Source organism: Mytilus edulis, chromosome 1 (assembly GCF_963676685.1).
Source record: "Mytilus edulis chromosome 1, xbMytEdul2.2, whole genome shotgun sequence".
Classification (NCBI taxonomy): Eukaryota; Metazoa; Mollusca; class Bivalvia; order Mytilida; family Mytilidae; genus Mytilus; species Mytilus edulis.
In genome coordinates this window covers 85,157,145-85,184,059 of record NC_092344.1, presented here as the reverse complement: position 1 = coordinate 85,184,059, position 26,915 = coordinate 85,157,145, and the positions used below count along the sequence as shown (strand labels likewise).

At 30.2% G+C, this 26,915-nt stretch overlaps 1 protein-coding gene across 1 annotated transcript; it reads right to left on the bottom strand.

The window, feature by feature from the left end:
• LOC139492979 (peroxisomal acyl-coenzyme A oxidase 1-like) lies at positions 1–26,915 on the bottom strand. The gene is made up of 15 exons (XM_071281127.1): positions 26,750–26,915; positions 23,556–23,715; positions 22,686–22,840; positions 21,609–21,716; positions 19,932–20,051; positions 16,805–16,920; positions 15,822–15,991; positions 15,407–15,572; positions 13,753–13,943; positions 11,821–11,985; positions 5,615–5,720; positions 4,885–5,031; positions 4,289–4,359; positions 2,700–2,835; positions 1–655 (listed from the first exon to the last, which is right to left on the bottom strand). The coding sequence occupies exons 1-15, from the start codon at positions 26,892–26,894 to the stop codon at positions 590–592; spliced, it is 2,022 nt and encodes a 673-aa protein (XP_071137228.1). The 5' UTR covers positions 26,895–26,915; the 3' UTR covers positions 1–589.

The window sequence follows — 26,915 nt, the reverse complement described above, 5'->3', positions numbered from 1 at the left end:
TTATATAAATATATACTTTATTTCAAAGAATGTAAAAAATGTTAAATTTGTTTGCATTGTTTCTTGAATACATATTAACAAATAAAAGTCTATAACAAGTAAAAAACAACAAATTTCATCCAGTTTAAAAATAATAGTTCCATAATTAAAGTTAATAACTACAATTTATATACTAGTTTAAATCTAACCTCTATGTTAATTGAAGAAACAACCTATTTAATTACAACATCTCAATTATCTATCTCAATATGATAATGGACTCTTCAGCAACATCCCATCATTTATCAATGGCCTATTACAAATAGTGCTGGTCATAATCAGAAACTGTATATTGCAATAGTTTCAATATTTTAAAGTCACTGCACTTCAAAATATTTATTATTTAAGGAAAGATGGAATAATTTATGTAACATCACTATTGAGTGTTGATGATAAAATAACATTTTATAAACTCTTAATTTGATTATAAATATCAGTAAAAATCTTAATCAAACATATTGTATCTATTCATATGAAATACAATGGCAATTCATCCTAAACTATAGATGGACATGATTGTCAATAATTTTGTTTACTAGAAAATCTATCATCAAAGCTTTGATATCATCTCTCCAGACATAAGTGGTTTCAGGTATTTATGGTATGAAGGATGAACCTAAAAACGATAAATCAAAACAATATAGCACATGTATTCATTTAAAAGGGATTTTCATCAATAAGTGATAGGGCTAGATTAAATTGATACTGTGGCTAACACATACTTTTTATAAGATTCCTTGAAACATTTTGTACCATTTGTATGTGTATGTATCAAAGACTATTATCTTATGCCACATGTGGAGCAGGATCAGCATACCCTTCCAAAAGACCTGCAATCGTGTTGCCAAATCTTTAGTTTCTCTGTAGTATCTTGTCCTGCATACAACCTCAAATTATTAACGGGATCTCCGTTAGCAAACCCGTTTAAAAAAATCATTATTGAAATTATCAATCTAAGCAAAGTGCAATTACTATTACCAGGAACAAAAACTTTGTGTTTTAATTTCCGATTGTATGACAATTTTGTCTGTAGCAGGAATAATTATAAACTAAAACCTTCAGAATATATAATCAGTCCAAAATTACATATTTCTTGATAGTAATAATAAGTTAAAATACAAATCTCTACTATATCAATGAAAAATATAATTTTCTGTAATCTTTTATGTGTTGACACATTACAATCAGATGTATATCTTCTTTTAATTAACAAAATGATCTGAATTATAATGGAAAATCACATCTCAATGATATATATGTTTGAATAAATTTAATCTGTAAATTAAGCTAAACAACATGTGTCAAAAAGTGAAATGAAATATATCAAGATTACTATTTGCATGTTTTAAGGCAAATATGAAGCTTTCTTTATATTGCATTTCTACTTTTAATTTGTTAATTTTTACTTCTTTTTTTTATAACCCATGAGGTGATTCATATCAAATCAATATTTACAATTTGACAACTGTTGGTCTGATATAGGAATGAAGTATTGCATTTTATTCTTTCATCAAGTATGTTTTAATTGACCTTTTTAAAAGTATTATTTTATTGTTTACTGAATAATAATAAAAAATAACAAAATATAGTTAATGTCAAGGTAATTTATGCAATACTAGTAGCATTTGTAATCATATAAACCTGTTATAATATCACACATACATTATATACTCAAGCAGATGTTTTCGATAAATTAAAAGATAAAGGTTAACAGTGTTGCTAATAAGAACTTACTTATACTTTTAATTTGTTAATTTTACTTCTTTTTTTTTAACCCATGAGGTGATTCATATCAAATCAATATTTACAATTTGACAACTGTTGGTCTGATATTGTTTTTAATTGACCTTTTTAAAAGTATTACTTTATTGTTTACTGAATAATAATAAAAAATAACAAAATATAGTTAATGTCAAGGTAATTTATGCAATACTAGTAGCATTTGTAATCATACAAACCTGTTATAATATCACACATACATTATATACTCAAGCAGATGTTTTCGATAAATTAAAAGATAAAGGTTAACAGTGTTGCTAATAAGTACTTACTTTTACTTTTAATTTGTTAATTTTACTTTTTTTTATATAACCCATGAGGTGATTCATATCAAATCAATATTTACAATTTGACAACTGTTGGTCTGATATAGGAATGAAGTATCGCATTTTATTCTTTCATCAAGTATGTTTTTAATTGACCTTTTTAAAAGTATTATTTTATTGTTTACTGAATAATAATAAAAAATAACAAAATATAGTACATGTCAAGGTAATTTATGCAATACTAGTAGCATTCTTAATCATATAAACCTGTTATAATATCACACATACATTATATACTCAAGCAGATGTTTTCGATAAATTAAAAAATAAAGGTTAACAGTGTTGCTAATAAGTACTTACTTTAACAAAAAACATTTATTTTTGATTTATATATTATGTACTATAAACAAGCTTTTTTTTTAACTATAGTGTCCAAATCACATGCATTTAGTCTAAAAATGTGTACATAATACATAAACGGATATTACAGTAAGTAGGGTACTTCATTTGTCGTTTTGAAGAAGACCATGAAAAATTACAAAAAAAAGTACTTTCACATATTGCATTTTTAAGTAAAAAATACATGTCTTATTTAGTTATTTATTTGTAACTTACCACGTTTTGATTCATAGGGTTGTATTTTGTAGATTCATACAATCGTTCATATACATTTCCATCGTATACACCAAGCAAACTCCCTAAGGAATCATCATGAAGATCGAAGGCATCAACTAAAGCTACTGCATTTGGTCTACAATAACAAATCAATATAAATAAAGGCAACAGTAGTATTTTGCTGTTGGAAATTCATAAATCGATTGAGAAAAAAACAAATTCGGGTTACAAACCAAACATGAGGAAAACACATCGAGCATAATAGGAGAATTAGGAGACAACAGAAACAAAAAATTAAATTTAACACACACAGAAACGAACTATAATATAACAATGGCCCTTATCAACAGGCTGTAGGTATTCCTAAGGGCACCAATTGTGCCCCTTTACTAGCTCCTTTACTAGCAGACATGATTCAACAACTCCTTCCACTATCTTTGATAATATTTGGCCTTTTTATCTTTTTTAATTTGAACATGATTTGCACACCAAATATTTAAATTGAGCCTGTCCAATAAACTTTTTATCCTGTTATCTATTACAATTTTTTGTACAGGTAAATTATTAAATCAGGGATTTTGGTACCACAAATTACTGAAAACCTTTATTAATTTCTTTCTTAAATACAAATATTTAGTTTGTAAGTTTGGCTGTTTCTTTAGAAAACTAGCACATCCTAATTTTTAAGATAATGTTGTTTACTAAGCCAAGAAATCTAAATACAATTTAAAATTATACTTATCAATCCTTTAAATAAAATTATTCTAAAAGGTTCCCAATTCAACACTAATTAGATGTTTGAATATTATTTTTAATGGTATATATATATTGAATTTGTTATCAGTAAATTGAAACTATACAAAAAGTATTAGTGTTTACACATATACATTTGTCATCTGAACTACAATATAAATTGAAATTACATTGTAAGGCCAGTCAAAAATCTTATCCATGTCTTGTGTCATATTTTGGGTTTTTGGACATTTTCTTACAGTTTATATTTAATCATAGACAATTTTTATAGGCATGGGAGAATTGTTGAGATTATTTATGTATCTGTCATAGCTAGCTATAAAACCAGGTGGCATTCACCATTTTCTAAATAAGGAAATGTCTGTACCAAGTGAGAAATATAACAGTTGTTTCCCATTCGCTTGATGTGTTTGGGCCCTTGATTTTGTCATTTGATAACGGAATTTCTTATATGAATTTTCCATATGAAGTATTGGCGTCTGGCGTATTAAATTATAATCCTGGTACCTTTGATAACTATTTCTTATTTCACTTATTTGATATAAATCCAATTTCTGTGCTAATATTGCGATACTGAATATGTTTTAGACCAAATAAACAGTATTATAGGTAAGGTTAATTATAAGTCAACTCTCTCTCAGTCACTATAAAAAACTAAATTTAATTAAATATAAACAGGTGAAAATAAACATCTGTACAACATGTGAATTTCGAAATGAAAGTCATATTGAAATACAGACATGGAATACTAATTTCATGCAAGCCTGCTCCTTTTCCCTGTAAGTGTGAAATATTTCACACTTCATATGTATCTTTATAACATCTACACTAAGTACCTGATTATTTCTAAAAGTTTAAGTTCCTGTTCCCTTATCCATTTTATCTGTTCTAGTCCCACAGATTCTGTCTGAAATGATAATAAAAACAACTTTTATTTTAATGTGTTTTTTTTTAAATGACTTTGTTTACCACAGTACTATTTTGTCAAAATCATTGAAACATGTAAATAAACTCATGTAAATTCTGTTACAGTGTTAATTGTGAAATCATTGAAACATGTAAATAAACTCATGTAAAAGCTGTTTCAGTGTTAATTGTGAAATCATTTCTTATTATTAATTACTTAAGATTTAACCTTCACAGAAATGGTAAGACAGATGCACTTACAAAAGTCTTAGAAAATACACCTGTTCGTAATGAATAAACTAAAATTACCTGCTACCACTTTTTACTGTTACTTAACAATTTGTCATCATTTAAAATCTTAATTGTATTAAAATATTGTAGAGATTTTCTCATAAAAGTTCTTTATATATTTGTGAAATATATCATAAAAAGAAAATTAACTAAATTTTCCACTCTCAATATGATCATTGCAAACGTTTTTGAGAAACTTGTGGATGTATGTATATGCTTAATAAACAAAACTTACCTCCATAAAATCTCCTGCGTGTTTTACAATTGTATGTAATGCATGTAACTGACATAATGATGTCAATACTTTAATTGTTTCTGGACTGGTTCTAAGAGAGGTAACTGCTGCTGTAAAGTCTAACACCATTATAGTCTCACTATGTGCCTATAAATTTAAACATGGTTAATATAAACGTGATAAATATATACATGTCAAACATTCACATAAATCATCCCTCCAGATACTTAAAAGAAGCATACCTTAGGCTACCCCATTTATAAATCATGTAAAAGGTAAAGAGAACAAATTTTGCTTGATTTCCATATTTGCCGAATTAAGAAACACTTTATAGCTGTACCAGTTATTTGAAATAGTGCAGGTTGAAATAGTGCTGATATTTTGGATAACTTGGGTCATATATTTGTAAAATGTTTGCATTTATTTTGTACACTGCTTACACATATAGTGCTATAGGCTCCTAAATATCATTATTTCCAAAAGACATCCAAAGAATACAGATTTAGCCCTAAAAAAAACTTATTTATTACATCAATTAAATTCAAATATTTCAAGTTTCATAGACCAGGATATTCAAACTTAATTCACTGAATACATTTAAAACAAGAATTTGCACAATTTATTTGTGAATGCTTTGGCAAAGATTATATGACTTCTTTGGAGACAATATCTTTCTCAGGGATTGAAATATCTAAATATTTTCCCTTTTTCTCACAAAACAAAATCATACCTCAGCTACTCGCACTAATGATTGTAAATTGTTATTCATGGCTATGTGTTGTGGTGTACCCGATTCTATCGCAATCTGAAGTCTGCTAGCCACTGATCTGATTAAACTGAAATCAACAAAAGAGAAAGTGTGTAAGCATATACATGGAAAAAATATTCATGTAACTAAAGGAAAAACAAACAGAAATTGGATTTCAAACAAACAAATAAATGTATTGGTAACTCTTGTCAAAAATAAAAGCTGAACAAAGAGGGTTACAAACAAGCCACTGATCTAATTAGTCTATCATGCATAACAAGGATGTATGTCCGTCACTGATATGATTTGAAAAGTGTCCAAAACTGATCAGATCAAACTGAAATTTGAAAGCTTAAAGTATGCTGGCCACTGATCTGATCAAACTGAAATGCAATACAAAGAACTCGGCTAGACACTGGATCTGATTAAACTACAATAATATGAAAATGAGTTACTCCAAAACAAATTGGTCAGCTGGTCAGTTATCTGACTAAAAAGTCAAATTGCAACTAAAGTTATCAATCTGAACTGCCAAACAAAGAATTGTGATAGATACTGATATAAAAAATAAAACAACATGACAAAAAAATAAGTCAGCTGAACAGCGATCTTATTTAAGTGAATTGCCAATCATAGAAGATACAAAATGTAGCAAGGATGATTCCAATGGAATTTTATTAAATAGCTTTCTTTGTAAGTAAGTCAACCGGATGGTTTAGGTTTGATTGATTTAATAAACTGCATAATATTCCAGTGCTTGAATGGAAGAGCTTGTAGCATTGACACGATCATTTTTTGAAAACTTACTGTTTATTATGATAAACTGGTTTTTTTTTCTACCCAAAGTATAGATTTATTTAGTCAGATTTAAAGCCATAATATAAACCTACTACTATTATCTAAAATTCGTTATCAATTTGTAACCAAAGCTTTTAATCTTTGTCATTGATTTGACATCAACTTGTTTTGAACAGAGTGGCCTTGATCCCTTCTGTTTTGCCGAAATACGTACCTGATGCATTAAATATTATACACATGGTATGTGATATCAGTTTTTGTGCAATTACTGATAAGATATGTTGTTATTCAAAAACCCAAATGTTGTCTACGCTATAAATTTACTTGGCAAAACCTTCCAAAAGAAAGAAAGATACAAGGGGATACTCATAGCTTACATTTCATTGAAAAACTGAAACACAACGCCTAAAAATAATTAACAGTCGACAATACGACAAACAAGATCACAAAACACTACATAAACATATAAACACTGCAACAAGAAATCATCAAAAAACGGGTACAATGCTTGAAAAGAGTAGCTTTTGAATTGATGTAACCATCAACTCTATGAATGATTTGGCATTCAAAATGTTTTATTTCTAGCAACAAGGGTAAGTTTATAAAGACAATGTGTTTAATGAAAGTAAGGGCATTGTTCTTCTGTTATGTTTGGAGATTAACATCTTGAAATCAATTTACACGTGGTATGGACGTCTTACCAAGTATTTATACATATTATTTTCATACTTATATAGAATTTCAAGTGGACTGATGAAATAGTAAAATAATATGATTACAGCATTGTTTGTTTTGTGATTTACCTGAACTATTGTAATTAATTTATGTCTTAAGCTGCTGTTAACATTGCACTAGAAGTTGGATTCAACCTAACCTTACCTGAAACTATACAATCTTTATGTTGGATGTAAAAAGGAAAATGTTACAATAATAGCTTGTGATAATTCACACAGCTGGAATATTTATCAGATCATGTGCATTATTTTTTCCCTACTTAAGAAACTTCCTAAAACATATCTTCAACACTGCCCACAATATTTTATAAAACCTGATAATCACTATATTACAAAACCTTACATAAAGTCATTTATACGTGTTCTATAAAGCTTCCATATATTATAAAATCTTTAATTTCTTAATTATTTTGCCGCCCTTATATGTATCTGTATAATGTTAACTCTAACAATTAATTTTACTGTGTTGCTGATATTTTTTAATCTAAATAAAACGAGCTACTTTGACATTTCCATAAAGAATTAGGATTAAAAAAATGCTTTTAAAAACACACCCACGCTAAATCGAATCTAGCAGTTGTAAGCAGCCATCAACAGGATTATGGTAAATTCAAATTCCTGTTGATCAGATTTGCAGTGAACAGTTTCACTCTAACCATCATTGTTTACATGAAAATATCGGCAAAGAATAATTGTGGCCATAGAACAAGCCCTGCTCCCATCAAGTTTCTACATAAACTGAACTGTGTAAGAAGTGGATAAAAAAAAACAAATTTAAGTATACATTAACTATGTTCACATTATTATTGACCAGTGTACTAAATTTCAAGTGATCACATTTCATGGTCAAAGCTATTCATAAATTTATAACCTGATAATTCCCTGTAAAATCTAGGACAGAATCATCATTTGACATCTGTTTTTAAAGGTCCACATGAGGATGAATAGGTGTACAAAGATTCAAGTTCTTTAACAAAAAAAAGTTCAAGGAAACCAACTTATATTAAAAAATCTTGAACCCCGTAATGGACATACAAAGTAGAAAGACGATACCAGGATGGCAATCACAAATTTAAACTGAAATACATCTACAACAGACAACATCATGACCAAAAAGAGACAACTACAAAAAACCTACATTAATAAAACGTTAAACCGAAAACTGAAACCGTACCACAAGTACAACTCATTTTATAATTTTTTTTATGATTTTCTGCTTTTCTCTAAATCCAGGGTTCATAAAAAATCGAAACAGATTCTAACCAGTTATTGCCAATATAGCACATTATTTCCAAAGATGCTATTAAACAAAGAGTCCCAAATGGTGAAGTTGAGATTATCATTTGGTAACTTTTAAGGACGCAATCACCAGTTGGTTAGCCGTTACAGAATAACCACTTCACAGGTGATATTTGATATGCTCCTTTTGTAGTAACTAGAATTCCCTTCCCTTTTCAGGACTGAGACCTACCGAATTAGACTATTTACTGGGTTTGTGGTAACATGAGCAACATGATGAGTGCCACATGAGGATCAGGATCTGCTTACCCTTCATGAGCACCTGAGATCAACCCTGGTGGGATTTGTGTTGCTTAGTCTTTAGTTTTGCTATGTTGTGACTTGTGTACTATTATTTGTCTGTTTGTTTTTTTCTATTTTAGCTATGGCATTGTCAGTTTATTTTCGATCTATGAGGTTGAGTCCCTCTAGTATCTTTCAGAATTTTATCTCATAAAAATGTCAATCTTTTACTTTCATTTAGCTTGATAAGTTATTACCATCAAACCATTTAGGAAAGTTGCTATAGTACAGAAACTATATTTACTGAGTTCACCTCTTAGGTCCGAGAACACAGTTATTTTGTAGTTTCGTAGTGTATTTTTCGAAAAAACGTGTGTTTAAAAATTGCACATGCTCTTTCCAAATTATTTTTTTGCAGTGTAGTGTACTACTTATGGGAAAAATTATAACATAATGACTGAAAGTATATTGACAATTTTGTGTTAAACCGTCTATGCTCTTTTTCTTGTTTGGCTTTCTAACTATTTTGATATGAGCGTCACTGATGAGTCTTATGTAGATGAAACGTGTGTCAGGCGATATAAATTATAAGCCCCCTACTTGCTATCTTGTGCATAACATATAAAGAACTGAATTTGGAAGATGTGTGAAAAAACTATGCAGGTTCTATACCGTTTATACCAGGGACTCATAGGACGATAACTGTGTCCCTCAACCATTATGATCTTACTTTAGTCATGGTAGCCATGTCTGTTGATGAATCAATATATTATAAACAAATTATAATAATGTAAAATTGTATTTCAATAAGATCAGTCCAGGAGTAAAAGATGATGTATTGGGTGATAATAAATGAGAGGGAAATCTCACATTGGCATTAGAGAAATGTGCTAAAAAGAAATTTTAAAGGTCTAAGTGTTATAATTTAGTGACAAGATAAATAACAGGTAATGGAGTGCATGAACTGATCATAACAGCACCTAATCACTTGTACTAGTTTCAGTTCTATACAGTTTGGTAAAAATATCAAACAGGTATGTTTTAATTCAATTGCTGTTTAACCGTTTCACAAATGATATCGGATATGTTCCTTACGTCGTAACTACAATCCCCTTCCCTTTCATGAATGTGACCTACCGAATTAAGACTATTTACCGGATTTGTTATCACATAAGCAACACGACGGGTGCCACATGTGGAGCAGGATCTGCTTACCCTTCCGGAGCACCTGAGATCACCCCTAGTTTTTTGGCGGGGTTCATGTTGTTTATTCTTTAGTTTTCTATGTTGTGTCGTGTGTGCTCTTGTTTGTTTGTCCTTTTCATTTTTAGCCATGCCGTTGTCAGTTTCTTTTAGATTTATGAGTTTGACTGTCCCTTTGGTATCTTTCGTCCCCCTTTTAAAACTACCGTACAGGGTGTTACGACAGTTTTAATATTATTATACGTAATTTTAATAATTGATTAACAAATCTTTCATCAATTTGGAGTTGGTATAACAGTTAAAATTTATTTAGATTATGAATCTTGCAGCCAAATATGTACAATTATAAACAAAATGGGTGAAGATAAGTAGAACACAAAAGGTCTATAGCTATTGGAACACAACATAATTATTATATCTCTATTTTAATTAGCACTTTTATATTTGAAGGAGACTTTAGAGACTTTAATTATGACTTCATACTATAACCTTTAATGAAATGAAATAATGTGAAGTAATATTAATTACTTACAGACAAAAAGAAATTATCATTCCCTCTTGTGAAACATTTAACTCTATACAGGGGATATAAAATAATTGAGGTTCTCATGATCAGTTGTTAATTCAAAAGATTAGCAAATTACGTCAAACCAAATCAATTCATTCAGGTGTCTAATGTTGATAAATGTCAATAAAGTCTAAGCATCCAGCACTAGAATAAATCTGTGTGGTGATCTTAAATATACAGGAGGATGCAATAAACAGCACCCAATCCTGATTCACATCTATTTCAAGATCTGAATATACACTTTTAGATGCAAAAACACTTACTTAAACCTATATAAAATAAGAAATTTCACAGACTTGTCAGTGAAAACAATTAATAATGTTTCAATAGAACAAGTTTAAAAAATGGTAGACCATATCATTTTTTTTTTATTATTTAAATATAAAATGTGATATGCCACTCTTGATCTTACAGGTACACTCATAAGATGAGTTCATACCAAAGTCAAAAAGACATCATGGCATTTATAGGTGAAAAAAGGAAAGTTTTCAAATAACATAGATCATTATCAGAATTGAGAGAGATATATTTGATTTCAGAAAATAAATGATTAAGAATTTTTTTAGGAAGTCAAAATTTGGACATAAAATCAATACAGGCACATGAATCGTTCATAAAACTCTTTCTTGAATAGGAAAACAGCTTTGTATTTGTACATTGTAATAAAATACACAAGCTACAAAATTTTAAAAGAATGAAAAAATTCTGTTGAAGATTCAAAATTTGAACTCAAATGAAATTTGTAAAAACAAAATTCATTCCAAATTGTCTTTGCAGGAAACCTTCATTGTATCTGTCAATATTAAAATGTAAAAGTGACATCAATAAGCTTTCAGAAAACTATTATCATGATTCTCTCTTTGGAGACATATAACTTCTACACAGGATGTATATAATAAATGTGGTTCTATGACATAGAATTGAAGGATTGGCATGCTGGTTCGAACAAAGTAAATTCATTAAAGTGTTTACCCCTGCATATGAAAAATAATCATAAGAGCCTGCCCATCTAGGAGTTATGCCAAATTGTGTAAGGATTTTTAAATCCATTATTTCAAAAATAGCATCGAGCCCTAATAAAAAATCTTTGCGGGGTTTCTGAATATACATTTGGATGAATATGAATATGAACCTTAATATGAAAATAAGAGGATGTGGTATGATTACCAATAAGACAACTCTCTACATCTTAGATCATTGTAGAGATTCATGATAGGGTTACAATATTTCAAAATTCCCATCATAACTTTGTTCTCTCAATTAGTCCACTGCCTATGAACTTTTGCAACTTTCTTTAAAATGTGTCAAATTATTATGATTTCTTAATGTTGTCAATATGATCTCAATTGTACCAGATTACTCACCTGTTAGCCCTATTCCTGAATATATCACATAGGAATGTTAGGTTAAAGCAGTCTGCCGGTGTCTGTAGTGGACAACTAAAGGATTGTGGGTCAACATTCAGGTACTCACAACTTTCTGTCACTACCTCTCCTACGGACACTTTAGCTATTTGTTTCATCAAATACCTGTATATGAATTATTTTCTAAATAATTATTTTCAACTATATTCATAAAATGTAAGTTAGCTATTTTAAAGTCTAGGTATAATTTAAGGAATATTCAACAAAAATAGATAAAAAGACAGCCACATGTTTCACTTTCACAGAAATAGTACTGAATAATTTACAACTTTGAGATTGTAAAAAACTACAGAACAAACTCGACTAGCATTATATAGTTTTCTGGTAAAAGAAAGACTATTTCTGTCAAGTCAACCATTATAACTGTTTTTAACGTTGGTTACATGGTTACATGTAAAGTTATGTTATGACAGTTGTTATCCACTCATTGGATTTGTTTGAGCATTTGATTTTGCTATTTCTAAAATTAGGGACTTTCTGTTTTAAATTTTCCTCAGAGTTCCATACTTTTGTGACTTTACTTTATCATGTTTATATTTCATTCTTCCTCAAATCTAGAAAAAAAACAAAATTGATGGAAATTCTTAAATACATGTATTAAAAGCAACTTCCTTGTTGACATTTTTCTTGAACTACATAATAAGCCTTTAACTAAATATTTAATTTTTGCTTCAACTGATTTTTTATTTTATTTAAACCGCAAAAAAAGGAAAATAACACTTTTTAATTGTTTTGTGACTGAAGTGCTTTCCAGGATTTATCTTCATAAGGCGTGTACACATTCAAAGCCAAATATTTGAAAGTGTTAGATTTATAAGTAGTGAAGCACACATGCTTAGCTTTAAGATAAAATGAACATAAAATTTATAGCCAAATCCATCAATGGCCAACTTTGCCTAGGGAGTTGTAGAAGTATAAAAAAGATGAGCAGTAAAATGTTAATTTCATATTTTTTTGGTTGCATTTACAGGACAAACAAAAGGTAAAAGACATATACCTCCTCCTTTTTGTATGAAAATTTCTATGAAGAATTTATGCATTATCTTTAAGCATGAGAATAATATTAAGATCCAAACTTGAGGAATCAAGAGCGGGTCTCTTATAATTACCTGCATTTTTAACAATGACCACTTTTAAGAAGAAATCATTATCAAAGGGGAATAATTCTATTATGCTATATCTGACAATTTCAGTTATGTTGACTTATTAGTAGATCTTATCTGATGATAATAAACTCATCATAGCTACCAGGATTAAAATTATGCATTTGTGAAAGATGCACATTTCTTGAAAAAAAGACCTTGTGTAGACGAAACGTGTGTCTGGCGTATTAAATTATAATCCTGGTACCTTTGATAACTATTTACACCACTGGGTCGATGCAACTGTTGGTGGACATTTTGTCCCCAAGGGTATCACCAGCCCAGTAGTCAGCACTTTGGTGTTGACAAGACTATCAGTTATATGGTCAATTTTATAAATTTCCTGTTACAAAACTTTGAAATTTTCGAAAAACTAAGCATTTTCTTATCCGAGGAAGGGATTACGTCAGCTGATTTGGCACAACTTTTTTTAATTTTGGGTCCTCACTGCTCTTCAACTTTGTACTTGTTTGGCTTTATAACTATTTTGATTTGAGCGTCACTGATGAGTCTTATGTAGAAACTCATGTCTGGCATACTAAACTATAATCCTGGTACCTTTGATAACTATCATCAGTGATGTTCGAATAAAAAAATTTAAAAAAGCCAAATGATCCCCTTTTCCTTTTTCAAGTTTCATGCCATGTTAGCTAAAAAGGACAGGACTGGTTTTATCATTTGACTAAAAAGTAAAATAACAAAAATAGGAGTAAATTCCAATGTATTTTACCTTGCTGTTTGTAAACATACTACTGTGTACTCTCCTTCAGCAGTAACAACAGAATGAAGTAAACCTAAGACTTCTGATATGCCTGCTACCATAAGGTAACCATGCCCTCCACAAGCTGTACGGCATATACTAGCACCATCTATACCAATCTTTGAGGATAATCCCTTCAAACCACAGGAAATACTATGAATCTATAAAAAAAAAAACATACAAATTAAAGAAGTATTAATAGAAAGTTAGTTGCAAATTGTCTATTTTTTATATAATATTAGGTCCAATCCTACTTATTTAATTGAAGCAAGTGGGCAAATAAACATCTATCGGCATTTTTTTTTTTATTTGATCACAACTTTCATACACTCAAGACAATATGAAAAATTGTAAAGCATCTGTCTTTTGATCATTTTACAAGTATCAAGTACCTACCCCTAATTTCAGACTAAAGTGTCATTAGATAAAGTCATAATGACTATAAGGTGCACAGTTTTCTCTGCTTTCAAAATCTTTATGTTTGAATCTGTCTAGGTTTTCATATTACAACCAGAAACTACTTGTAGATAAATTTTTGGTCAAAGATTGAATTAAGTACATGTACAGTTAATCACAGTATAATCATGAAGTTCAGGGGTTGAAGTCATAAAACTTTGCTCAGTTCTTGGAGCACAAAAATCATGCTTGAAACATGAAATACAGCATTTTGATTGGTTGATTTTGGAGTATGAGTACAAAAAACTGACTCGAAAGTTTTATGACTTCAAGGCCTGGTGTGATTATGACCCATGTAAATAGCAAATCCCAAATACACCGTTTAGTGGTGGTGCACCAGACAAAGTCAGAACATAGAGATAAGATACCAGGTAATAGGTACTATTGGTATGGTATGGGTGTCGATCAGGAACTTGTTAATTATTGGTAATATGAAATATGTGGAAGACAAAAGGGCCTGAAATGGTGTAATTTTTAATCAACACCATTGTCCTATATTTATATATATAATATATATAAAGTTCAATTCTTTGATTCATCTTCTTTACATCATGACTGCTAACAAATTAGACCTTAATATTTTAGTAGTATAGATTTATTAATTTACTCTCTCATTGATATGTACCCCACTTGTTTGTATACAAAGAAGAAGGTACAATAAGATGATGTTTTTGGCCAATGAATTCCAAAACAATCATAAAGTCAAAAAGTGATATTAATCTATTAAGCAATGTCTTTCTGATGATCACAAGACATTAGACTGCTATATGATAGTAGTTTAATTGACTATCTAAATTCATAAACTTGCATAAACAAATGATGGCTTTAAATACAGACAACTCTTTTTGAATTATCACCTAAATTAGAAAAACTATGAATAAAAGACTTAATTATAGACAATGTATTTGTATAATATTTATGCCTTTTTCACATTTTACATTGAACTAATATTTAGGTTAAATAATTTTTGTTTATATCAAAACTTTTTCATTAGTTAGCTGTTTAGTAGGAAAAAAAACAGTAAATCTCTAACAAGAAAATAATGGATACTACAGTAACTTGAATTTACCAATGCTTGACCCTTTTCTACCATTGATGGATATTATCAGAGAACAAATAAATTGTTTATCTATTGAAGCCTGCTATTAAGATGGAAACATGTATATACCTCTGCTAACATTTTATAACTTCCTTTATTCCTAATATCCTCCATCATTCTGTTATACTGTCTTCGTAAATTTCTTGACATAAAGAACAAAGCATATGTATCAGCCAACACTGGAAACAGTTTATATTGCTGAGTTTGATAGTCGAGAATCTGTGGTTCTGGTCCACTGAAATAAATAAGTCATAGTTTAATAATGTTGTGTCTGATAGTCCAGAATCAGAGGCTCTTGTCCAATGGATTAAAATTAAAAGAACAAGCCATATTGTAATGTTTTACATTTGAATATCATTCATCTCAAGACAGTTCAAATTACTAGTAGGACCAGCTTGCATCATTTCTGAGAAAACATTAACAGATTAAAATAAATACTTTTAAAGCTTCTGTCAAATGGAGACAAGCTTTAAATCATGATTACCTGTCATCCATTTTAGACTGATGTCTAACAGCACTGTATCTAACAGCTGTAGTAATAGCTTTTCTTAAAGCATCATGAACCCACTTTGTCATTTTAACTCTGACCAAGACCATTGTTGCATAAATGGCTTTATTTGGTCCTGAACTGGTATATTTGCCATCACTGGATACCTGTAAAAAAAAATAGTAGTATTGTGAATGTAACACTGTTAATTCAATTAAAAGGCCTTTATTTAGCAAACTTTATTATGAAATGACTTCCATATAAATGGGACCTGCGAACTGACTGACTGATTGACAGCCATAATATATCACCCTGTGGCATGTAGTGATTGATATGAGTTGTCTATATGTTTCCGGGAGCTTTGATGAGAGAAAAAAGTTAAATGACATATAATAAATGTCAATTTACACTGTTCAGTATGTTCATTTTGATTGGTTTATTTTTAACAAATATTTCAGGACCTCAATTCCTGAGATTAAAATGTGATTGCAAGCAAGAGATGTCTCGATTCAAAATATAAATACATGATTTTATTGGATTGTTTTCACATGAAGTAAACCATAAAAACTATGATACAATTTCTATTTTTATTCAAGTGTGCCTTGTCTTCCTTTAGATTGAATAGTGTAGTTTTTCTTAAAATACCTGTACCAAGTCAGGAATGTGATAGTTGTTGTCCATTTGTTCTGTTGATTGATATAGTCTGGTATTAAATCTAGTTGGGTTTTGTGTACTTCGCCTTCTAGAATTTACTCTGTTCTGTATTTTTTTACATACAAATAAACATAATGAACAAATATTCTACAGAGAGAAGGAGAGAGACAGAGAGAGAGAGAGAGAGAGAGAGAGAGAGAGAGAGAGAGAGAGAGAGAGAGAGAGGGGGGGGGAATTTATACCAATAAAAAAGTTTTGAGGGACAAATGAGAATAATGATACTTTTCTAAAACCAAGTCAATACTTGATAAATTTTTACTTTTTACCTGAGCATGTTTCATCAGCATGTGTTGTCTTGGAATCCGTACATTTTTTAACAGAAGAAACCCATTGTCATTATAGTTAACTGTCATCTTTGGTCCTATATCACCAACTTCTATGCCTAGAAAATATTGTTATTATGAAATGTAACATATATACACTGCAAGAAAAACATCTTTCATTTTAACTGTCAGATGAAATTGAACCTCAATGTTTACCAATTTGATATCGAGGTCCAAAATCCAAAATCTTAATACTTGTTTTAAAAATTTCACATATCAAAGAACCCCAAATATTTGTTTAAAAAGTATTATATGTAGTAAACATAGTTTAATTTTGAACCTTGATTTTGGACCAAAAATCAAAAATAGTAAAGAACCTTTTAAAAGTATTCAAAACATTGAATTGGTCAAGAAATAAGAAAATTATACAAAGTATAAGAAAAGTTTTGTTTTTGGACCCTTTTTCCTAAACAGTCAGGGTCATAACACAAATTCTATCTACACCTTTTGTTTTTCTTTTACACTGTTTGCACATCCAACTTAATCAACATACAACAAATTTTACCACAATATGAGAGAGCAACAAACATGAGAAATATGAAAGGTAGATGTAGAAGGAATAAGTTCACTAATTGCTTCAATTAAGTATATGTCAAATTGGTCCACGGCAAAATAAAAAGCAAGCTAAAGGTGACTGGTAATAAATGCTTTACAAATCATGCAATTGTAAAATTTCACAGAGATGATAGTTATAACTGAAAGACAAAAGGAGACCTTGGTAGTTATCTCATTGGCAATGATACAACATCTCCTTATCATATCATGATTATCTGAGGTATATGTTAAAGCAACCACAACCTGAAAACACAATCAAACCAACAAAACATATATAATCTAGAAGATGAATATGGTTTTTTAACAATCCACAGGTGTCTATACTGTGAGTCAAACTATAAGATATTTCTGATTCCAGAAAATGGTAGGGAGGTAACTTCAATTGCTTTAAAAACAGGTGAAAAATATATTGTATGACCAAAGAGATATTTAATTAAAAAAGAGGGACGAAAGATACAAAAGGGACAGTCAAACTCATAAATCTAAAACAAACTGACAACGCCATGGCTAAAAATGAAAAAGACAAACAAACAACAGCACACACGACACAACATAGAAAACTAATAAATAAACAACACGAACCCCACCAAAAAACTAGGGGTGATTTCAGGTGCTCCGGAAGGGTAAGCAGATCCTGCTCCACATGCGGCACCCGTCGTGTTGCTTATGTGATAACAAATCCGGTAAAAAGTCTAATTCGGTAGGTCACATTCAGGAAAGGGAAGGGGATTGTAGTTACGACGTAAGGAACATATCCGATATCATTTGTGATACGGTTATTCCATAACGGTCAACCAACTTTTGATGGCGTCCGTAAAATTTACGAAGGGATGATTTCAACTTCACCATTTTGAACTCTTGGTTTAATAGCTTCCTTGTGAGCAGCAACCCTCTATCAAGAAAATCATGATAGGAAATGCAAGCACGGGAATATTGTATCAATTGGGAGATATATACCCCGTATGCAGGTGCTGCTGGAATGTTGCTACTTAGAAATGGAAAGTTCACAATTGGAAAGGTGAAATCATCTCTTTTGTCGTAAAGTTTTGTTTTCAACTGACCCTCATTGTCAATTTCTAGATGTAAGTCAAGATATGAGGCCGACGTAACTGTATCTGTAGTATCCTTTATCTCTAGCTCGATTGGATAGATGCGTTCCACATAGTCACCAAATTTTGAATTATTTAGTGAAAGAACATTATCTATATAGCGAAAAGTAGAGTTAAAGGATAGTGATAACTTCTTATCTTTCTTCCTAAGAAGTTCCTGCATGAAGTCAGCCTCATAATAATAAAGAAGCAAGTCAGCAAGTAGAGGGGCACAGTTTGTTCCCATTGGAATGCCGACAGTCTGTTGAAAAACATGTCCTCCGAACATAACAAATATGTTGTCAATCAAGAAATCAATCTTGATAATATCAGTTTCAGAGAATTTTTTGTTCGAATCAGAGTGATCCTTTACAAAGTAGGATTTATCCCTCCATAAGACAAGATACTTGTATCTACGTTGGCCATTCTTTTTTACGAAGCAAATCAATACCAACTCTTTCAATTTGTCTTTTAGTTTGGAATGTGGAATACTAGTATACAGAGTAGAAAAGTCAACTGTTTTAATACTGTTACAAGATGAAAGAGAGTTAGATTGTATGTACTTTAAAAGATCTTTGGAATTTTTAAGTATCCACATCTGATTCACGCCCCCTCTAGAATAGGCAGTTTCACAATAACTTTGAAGCCGTCTTTGATTGCTGATAAAATAGATGTTAATAATTTAGAAAGAGGTTTCGTGGAGCACTTGTAAGACCCAGCAATATACCGTTGTTTGTAAGGACACTTATGTAGTTTAGGTATCAAATACAGTGATGGCAGATCCAGTTCTTCATCTTTGGTTGAAATTCCAAAGGAACACAGAACAGACCTATGATTATCCAGGATTTCCTCTTTGGTAAGTGTCGTGAGGGTATATGTTGAGTTTCCAAGTGAATTGTCAATACCTAATTCATTTATCAAGCAATTAATGTAATGAGTTTTACATACAAAAACGATGTTGTTTGGGGCTTTATCTGCGGGGACAACAATATATTTGTCATGGAGGTAGGATAGGTGTTTTGCAACATTTGGGTCTTTAAAGATTGACGTAGCATGGGCATTGATAGACCCATTAAAGTTCAGACATTTATCTATCTAAACATATACATGTAAGTTTCATGTGAATTAGAGTAATTTGGTAAGATAAAATAAACGTTTGAGGTGGAATGTTTTGAAAAAATGACCACCCAAAAAACTATGTGTCAAAGCAAATACATGTACTTTCATATTTTTGCTAACATCCCTACTTGTGGATATATATAGTATTCTACCAAAAATCTGCCTTAAATACCAAATTCTTGAAAAAATGACATTTCTTTCATGTTTATCAGGGTGAAAAAATGGAACCTAATAGAACAAACATCTAAAATCTATTCAGATAAATATCTAACTCTGTGCTAACGTTATAGCTAGTGATAAAATTGTACCTGGTAGAGGCATGTGATTATCCAAACTTCTTAGTTGTAACATAAATGGATGCATTCCATAATTCTTTCCATTAATGATCAATACAGCTTGCACTAATGCATGTGTTGATGATTTCCCCACTAGAAATTAAAAACAAAAATGTTCAACACATATTTATGCACTGCCTTTACATTAAATTTATCCCAAGCTGTGTTTTGATATTTAACTAAAGAATTCCTGAACTGTTCAAAATATATGCAAAAAGTCATTTATTTTCAATATTGAAAGGAATACCGGTATAGATAGAACGTGAAAAACTATTCACTTAAGCAGATTTCATTCTTACAGAGTTTTGTTGCTAAATAAAGTGTAAAGCTGATTATATTTAGAATAACTGAGATTTAATTGTCTCCCTTTGCATGTATTTATAAAATAATTAGTCTGATATAAAAAAAAAAAACAGCTTGTATTGAATTTTAGTTAAGAGATAGTTCCTTCATGTCAGGCGCTATGCTCATTTTATCATAGGTAATCATTAAATTTGTTGATATTTTGCACTGAGCATCAAATATAATACCTACACATGTTAAAATGAGCATAGAAATAAATGCAGTATGGGCTGTGCTCATTGTTGAAGGTAGTACTGTGACTTATAGTTGTTAATTTCTGTGTCATTTGGTCTCTTACAAAGAGTTGTCTCATTGGCAATCATACCACATCTTCTTTTTATATGATAGAATTATTTCAATTCTTATAGGACAAAAAGGATATTTTTGTAGGTCAAAGCGTACAAAAATAATTTTAAAATATTTGGCTGTTTCCATTTCCTCTCAGTGAAGTATGTACATTACATTTTCATATTTAAAAAATTTAAAAACTAATTGCAGGGTAATTACATCAAGTTTGAATAACAATATATATAATAAATTTAATGTAAGCAGCTACAATGTACTTATTTTATGAGAATATAATGGAAAACTAGATTGTTAACATTAAGTTTGTGTACATGTGTCAAATATATTTTGTGCTCATTAGAACAAGGCTTTATTTTACAAGTGAAATTAGGAATGGACATCATATAAGAATCAATATTAATTAAATGTTTCTCCACAAGTATAAGATACTAATAAAATACTACAATAATTCCAATCATCTGTTTAAAAATTATATCTCACATGTTTTACTTCAAAATCTTGACTAGTGATATTAAGTACATTTTGATTTACATATAACATGTATAAGCTTTGTATGAGTGTTCAATATAACTTACTTTCAGAAATTCATTTAAGCATCTACATATAATTTGATTATTTGCTTGATTTCAGAGCTCTTCACCATCATGAAATCAAGAGTGTTGCCAAAACCTTATTGGTCATTCAAATATAGGTTTACGGTATATGAAGAAAAAAGGTTGGAAGTTATCTAAGAAAAAAATCTCAAAACTTGAATAATACAGGAAGCATAATACTGTAAATTCAGAAATTATTGCCATGTTTTTATTATTGCAAAAAATCGACTTGGTTATAATCTCAATAATAAAAACTCCCATTTTGAAATTTTGTATATGAATTAAACAGGATTTTTCTAAATATCACAAAATTAAAATCGCATATTTGTCTAAAATGACAAAATCGCAATAATAAATGCATGCAATAGTTTCTGAGTTTACAGTAAAAGAACATTTATTTGATGCTTACAGGACCCTGGCCACCATTTCATAGAAGATTTGTGTGGTGTATTAAGTATAAATTCCTCTGTTACAGGATCATATGTTGCTGTAGTCTCTAAACCTTGAAGATATGTACCTAAAATAGAAAAACATTCACTTTGTATATACTGCTGTAGTCTGTAAACCTTGAATATATGTACCTTTAATAGAAAAACATTCACTTTGTATATACTGCTGTAGTCTCTAATGCTCGTAGATATATACCTAAAATAGCAAAACAATTACTTTGTATACTGTATACCAATCAATTTGACGTTTTAAAAATGATTCCACTAGAACTAGCCAATCATGTACCATTATCCTTAAAGTAAACACATGGAGCTTCGATTTTAAGAAACGCATCGGGGAACAAAGATCTTTAGTTTTACTTTCCTTATATCTACAGAACACTATTAAAAAAAACAGAGAACCTGATGGGACAATTCCAAAAATTTTAGAATGGAAAAATTCACGGAATTCATTCGCCTAGAGCAGTGGGCTTAAATATTCAGCACAAAGCAACTATTGACATGTAAATTTAGTACTTTTCAGATTTGCTGTATTTTTATATTTTATCTGTATATATTTGCAGTACTACTCCAATCCCTACTTCTACTTACTCATTGATGAGGAGGGAACTAAAACTAAGAGAAGACATTCTGTGGATTCATTATTTATTTATAGGATATAACATTTTGTGGATTTTGTGGGATAAAGTGAACCACAATTAAACAAGGTTGTATGCAAACTTTGGCAAAACCACGAAATTAAATGTCCAAGTAAATACAAGTTTTCATCAATCTATGAAAAGTTTTACCCACCAGAGGAAACCAGATTTACTGTGGTATTGACTCTGGAATACCGTACAAAAATCATTTGAGATTTGTTTCATTATTTTCTTTGTATTTTAGACTATTGGTATTTGATACCTGCTAGCATTTTTTTTTTATTATTTTAGACTTTTTATATTTTATACCTGCTTGCAGTTCTTTATAATTAAGACTATTGATATTTGATACTAGCTTGCAGTTATATGTTTTTTAGCTTGTGTATTTCCTATTCTTACCATGTCCCATTTCTGTCTGTGCATAAGTGCCAAGAATTTTAAAATTTGTGGCAAGTGGTAACCATTTAGCCTTTTGTGTTTCAGTGGCCAGCCTTTCTAATGACGGAATAAACATCGTAAAATGCAGACTCATGCCAAACAAATGGTTCACAAGACTGAAATAAGATGATATTGTTTGCATGATTAGTTAACAGATGCATGTTTTGTCTACACTATACATAATTCAAAAAACAATTTTAAAATCTGCCAAATTACTGCATATTTATGGGACTGTATACGTACATTCCTTTTTTAGTACATGTACAATGTACTGCTAGTTTTAAACTGACGCATATTAGAATAATTTACACAGTACCTTTATTCCAAGTCCTTTCAAATCATTATAAATTAAGAACATTCCTAGTACAAGGATGCCCCATCTGCACTATCATTTTCTATGTTCAGTGGACTGGAAAATGGGGTAAAAACTCTAATTTGGCATCAAAATTAGTAAGATCATATTATATTGAATATGTGTACCAAGTTTCAAGTTGATTGGACTTCAACTTCATCAAAAACTACCTCGACCAAAAACTTTAACCTGAAGCAGGACAGACGGACAAACAAACAAACAGACGCACAGACCAGAAAACATAATGCCCATAAATGGTGCATAAAAATGTTAATTATATCTTCTGATCATGCCCCCCAAACAATACACGATGGTCAGTTTCTAAATATATGACAACCCTTTATATTACTGTTTTTAAAAAACATTTCAGTAACTATGAAAAATTCTCTTTTGGAAAATGTCACCCAAAGTGAACGACCAACAATTATCAAAGTATTCATTGTTTGAAAATTTTAAAGCTATAAATTATTATAACATACTCCTCTATGACCTCAAATTGTTCATCTGTCCATTTGTACTTCTGTCTTAGACTAAATAATTTAACTCCTCTGGCAATTGATTCTTCATATAATTCTGATCTGGTTTTAAAGAAGGTTTTGTAAAAATCCTTAAACAAAGGATCATCAAACAACAGTTTTTCTACAAATAGAAAATCAGAAAAATCAAAGTTATGCAAATGACAGACAATGTGCTTTTCCAAATAATTTTATCAAATGTATAGCATTCATTATACCTCAAATATATATAAATTAGTTTCCTTCAAACTAAAATAAAAGCATAATAGTTAATTAAATAGTTAAAAGAAGGCATGCATGAACTAAGTAGCAATTTTACCTGGTTTTAACTGAAGTCTTATACACATTTTAAACACATAAGTTAAACTGGATCCAATTGAGTCCTATAATGTGAATAATTTGTCAATAAATTTGTAAACACTATTTTGATTTTTTTTTAAAGTAATGAACATGTACATGAAGATAGAGGTATTCTTAGTCCCTTGACTGCATTATATGTATAAAACTGTTGATTATTATTTTCATTATATCAGTTTTCTTTAAAAAGTTTACACAAAAATCTATTTATAAATATTTAGTTCACTACCATAGACTATGTTTCTTTAAATTGATTGCACATTTTTTACAATTAGTGTGACACTGACAATTATTCAATGAAGTATTATTTCTATTAAATAGGTAACTATAAAATTACAGAACTTTCACTGGATATCTGAAATTTAATCTCCTCAGATCTTTTGTCATGCTTGTCATTTGTAGCAAGAAGCAAAAACTGTGTGTGATCATCAACAACAGGGTACATGTATGTAAATTTCCAAAGGACATAGAATATTTCAACTGATGTTTTTCTTTTAACCCTAATGTTTTTTGTAGTAAATTAAAAGTGTTATTAGGTAAACTTGGTTTTCAGCATGTCTGGGAAAATCAAAATTCTATGTCAAAGAAAACATTACTTTTTTTCATTTCAAAAGAAATAAGAGGAATTCATAAAATACTGGAAACAAGCTCTTTATTGTGACTCTAATAATGGTAATAGTCATGGTAATAAACTAAGAACATATCGCAAAGTTAACAAGTGAAACTGCGAGCTACTGCTCACTGATGATACCAGACTCTGCCGCAAGTGGATAATTTTAATAGTGTAAAAATATGCAAGCGTTCGGTAAACAGGAAGTTGTTGAGTGATGAATCTGAAAACGCATTACACAGTATAGCTGACGTGTATAAATCCTGAAACCAAATTTCAGAAATCCTTGTATAGTAATTCCTGAAAAAAATGTAACGAAAATTTTCAACTTGGCTATTATATGTAAAATCATACAAGTGTTCTGTAAACAGGAAGTTGTCAGGTGATGAATCTGAAAACGCATCACACAGTATTGCAGACTTATATAAACCCTGAAACCAAATTTCAGAAATCCTTGTATTGTAGTTTCTGAGAAAAATGTGACAAAAATTTTCAACTTGGTTATCATGTGTTAAATAATACAAGTGTTCGGTAAACAGGAAGTTGTCGAGTGATGAATCTGAAAACGCATCACACGGTATAGCTGACTTATATCAAGTCTGAAACCAAATATCAGAAATCCTGGTAGTCCAGTTCCTGAGAAAAATGTGACGAAAAATTTTCAACTTTGCTATCAGGTGTAAAAATGATACAAGTGTTCGGTAAACAGGAAGATGTCGAGTGATGAATCTGAAAACGCATCACACAGTATAGCTGACTTATATCAAGCCTGAAACCAAATTTCAGAAATCCTGGTAGTGTAGTTCCTGAGAAAAATGTGACGAAAAATATTCATGGGAAGGACGGACTGACTGACATATTGATGGACTGACGGACTGACGGAAGGACAGACAGAGGTAAAACAGTATACCCCCCTTTTTTTCAAAGTGGGGGGTATAAAAATAATTTTGAATTAGAAAGAAAAATATCTTCTACTGGACCTTAACAAAAGTGTTATTTCTAAAATGGTAAAAATCAGAATTAGTAATAGTAAATTACTAATAGAAGTTGGTAGATATACTAGAACACCTTTAGAACAGAGAATTTGTCCAATTTGTAAGGATGGAATTGAAGATGAGTTCCATTTCCTCATTCAATGTAAAGCGTTAGAACTTAATAGAAATGTACTCTTTTGTAATTTAAGTGATACACATGTATAGTTCCATCTTTTGTTAATATGTGTGAACAAGATAAGTTTAGTTTCATTTTGAAAAGTAATGATACGGACATTAGTACTGTAAGTGTAGTTGGAATAAGTGATATGTATGATTTGAACATTCATTAAAAGCAAACATAATGTTGTTAAGAGCTTTTATAGTATTACAGCTGATTGTAATAGCTTGAATTAATATTATTGTATGAATAACACCTCAACGCAATGTAAATATAAAATATATATCTCTTATCATGCTTATCATGATCATTGAGAAAATATGTTTGGTTGTTTTTTGTTTGTTTGTTTGTTTGTTTGTTTGTTTGTTTGTTTATTTTTGAATTTGTATTTTGTAAATGTCGGCTGGTACGTATCATTTCTGTATAGGAATTTACACCAATAAAATTATTTGATTTGATTTGATTTGACTGACCTCATCTCAAAAAGGCTTTAAAATGAGACAGATATAAATATATATATTTTTTTAAAGATTAAAATCTTCATCTTATCCAAATTGCCCAAGAAATCAACTTGAACAGATCAACTACATGTTCATGTAAATTTGTATATGGTAAATTTTAGCACATGTAAGTTATATATTATACAGTTATACACGTCACCATCTTGCAAACAACAGACAAAATGACAGAGCAACTGATACAGTAGTCCAAATAATTATTAAGTCTTGGATAAGTATTTTAATTTTTGCTTTGACACCTTCCTGCGACATAAGGCATCAAAGGAAAAAAATATCATAGCCTTTCAAGTCGTCATAATTATTTGGACGTAACTGATACAGACGTTATTTTTATTTCTTCAATGCCCTAGAATTAGTATTTTTTTAAGGGAATTTATGTTACTAGTTTTTTTAAGAGAGGACTGATGTGGTTATTATGTGTGATGTGTTGTATAATATACAACAACAACAAAAGGGTTAAAAAATAGGACTATACAAACATCTTATCTCGATTCGAACTACTGGATTTCCTTTTTTCATACCCATTTCTTTTCTAAATTTTGTTTTATCTACACCTCCATCTATGATTTCTGTTATTTCATTGATGTTGAATGATGCGTTGCTCCGTTCGAGTGTCAAATCTTGGTTATTTTCTTTACGGGAATCATCCGTAGTCGTGTTCGCCATTTTGTCCAATAAATATTATTG

Excerpts from the sequence above, each read along its gene's own strand:
- LOC139492979 (XM_071281127.1), bottom strand. The coding sequence starts at position 26,894 with ATGGCGAACACGACTACGGATGATTCCCGTAAAGAAAATAACCAAGAT. Across the intron at positions 23,716-26,749 it reads AAAATTTAGAAAAGAAATGG|AAAAACTGTTGTTTGATGAT; the intron begins GTATGAAAAAAG and ends TTCTATTTGTAG. Across the intron at positions 16,921-19,931 it reads TAATCACATGCCTCTACCAG|GCATAGAAGTTGGTGATATA; the intron begins GTACAATTTTAT and ends AATATTTTCTAG.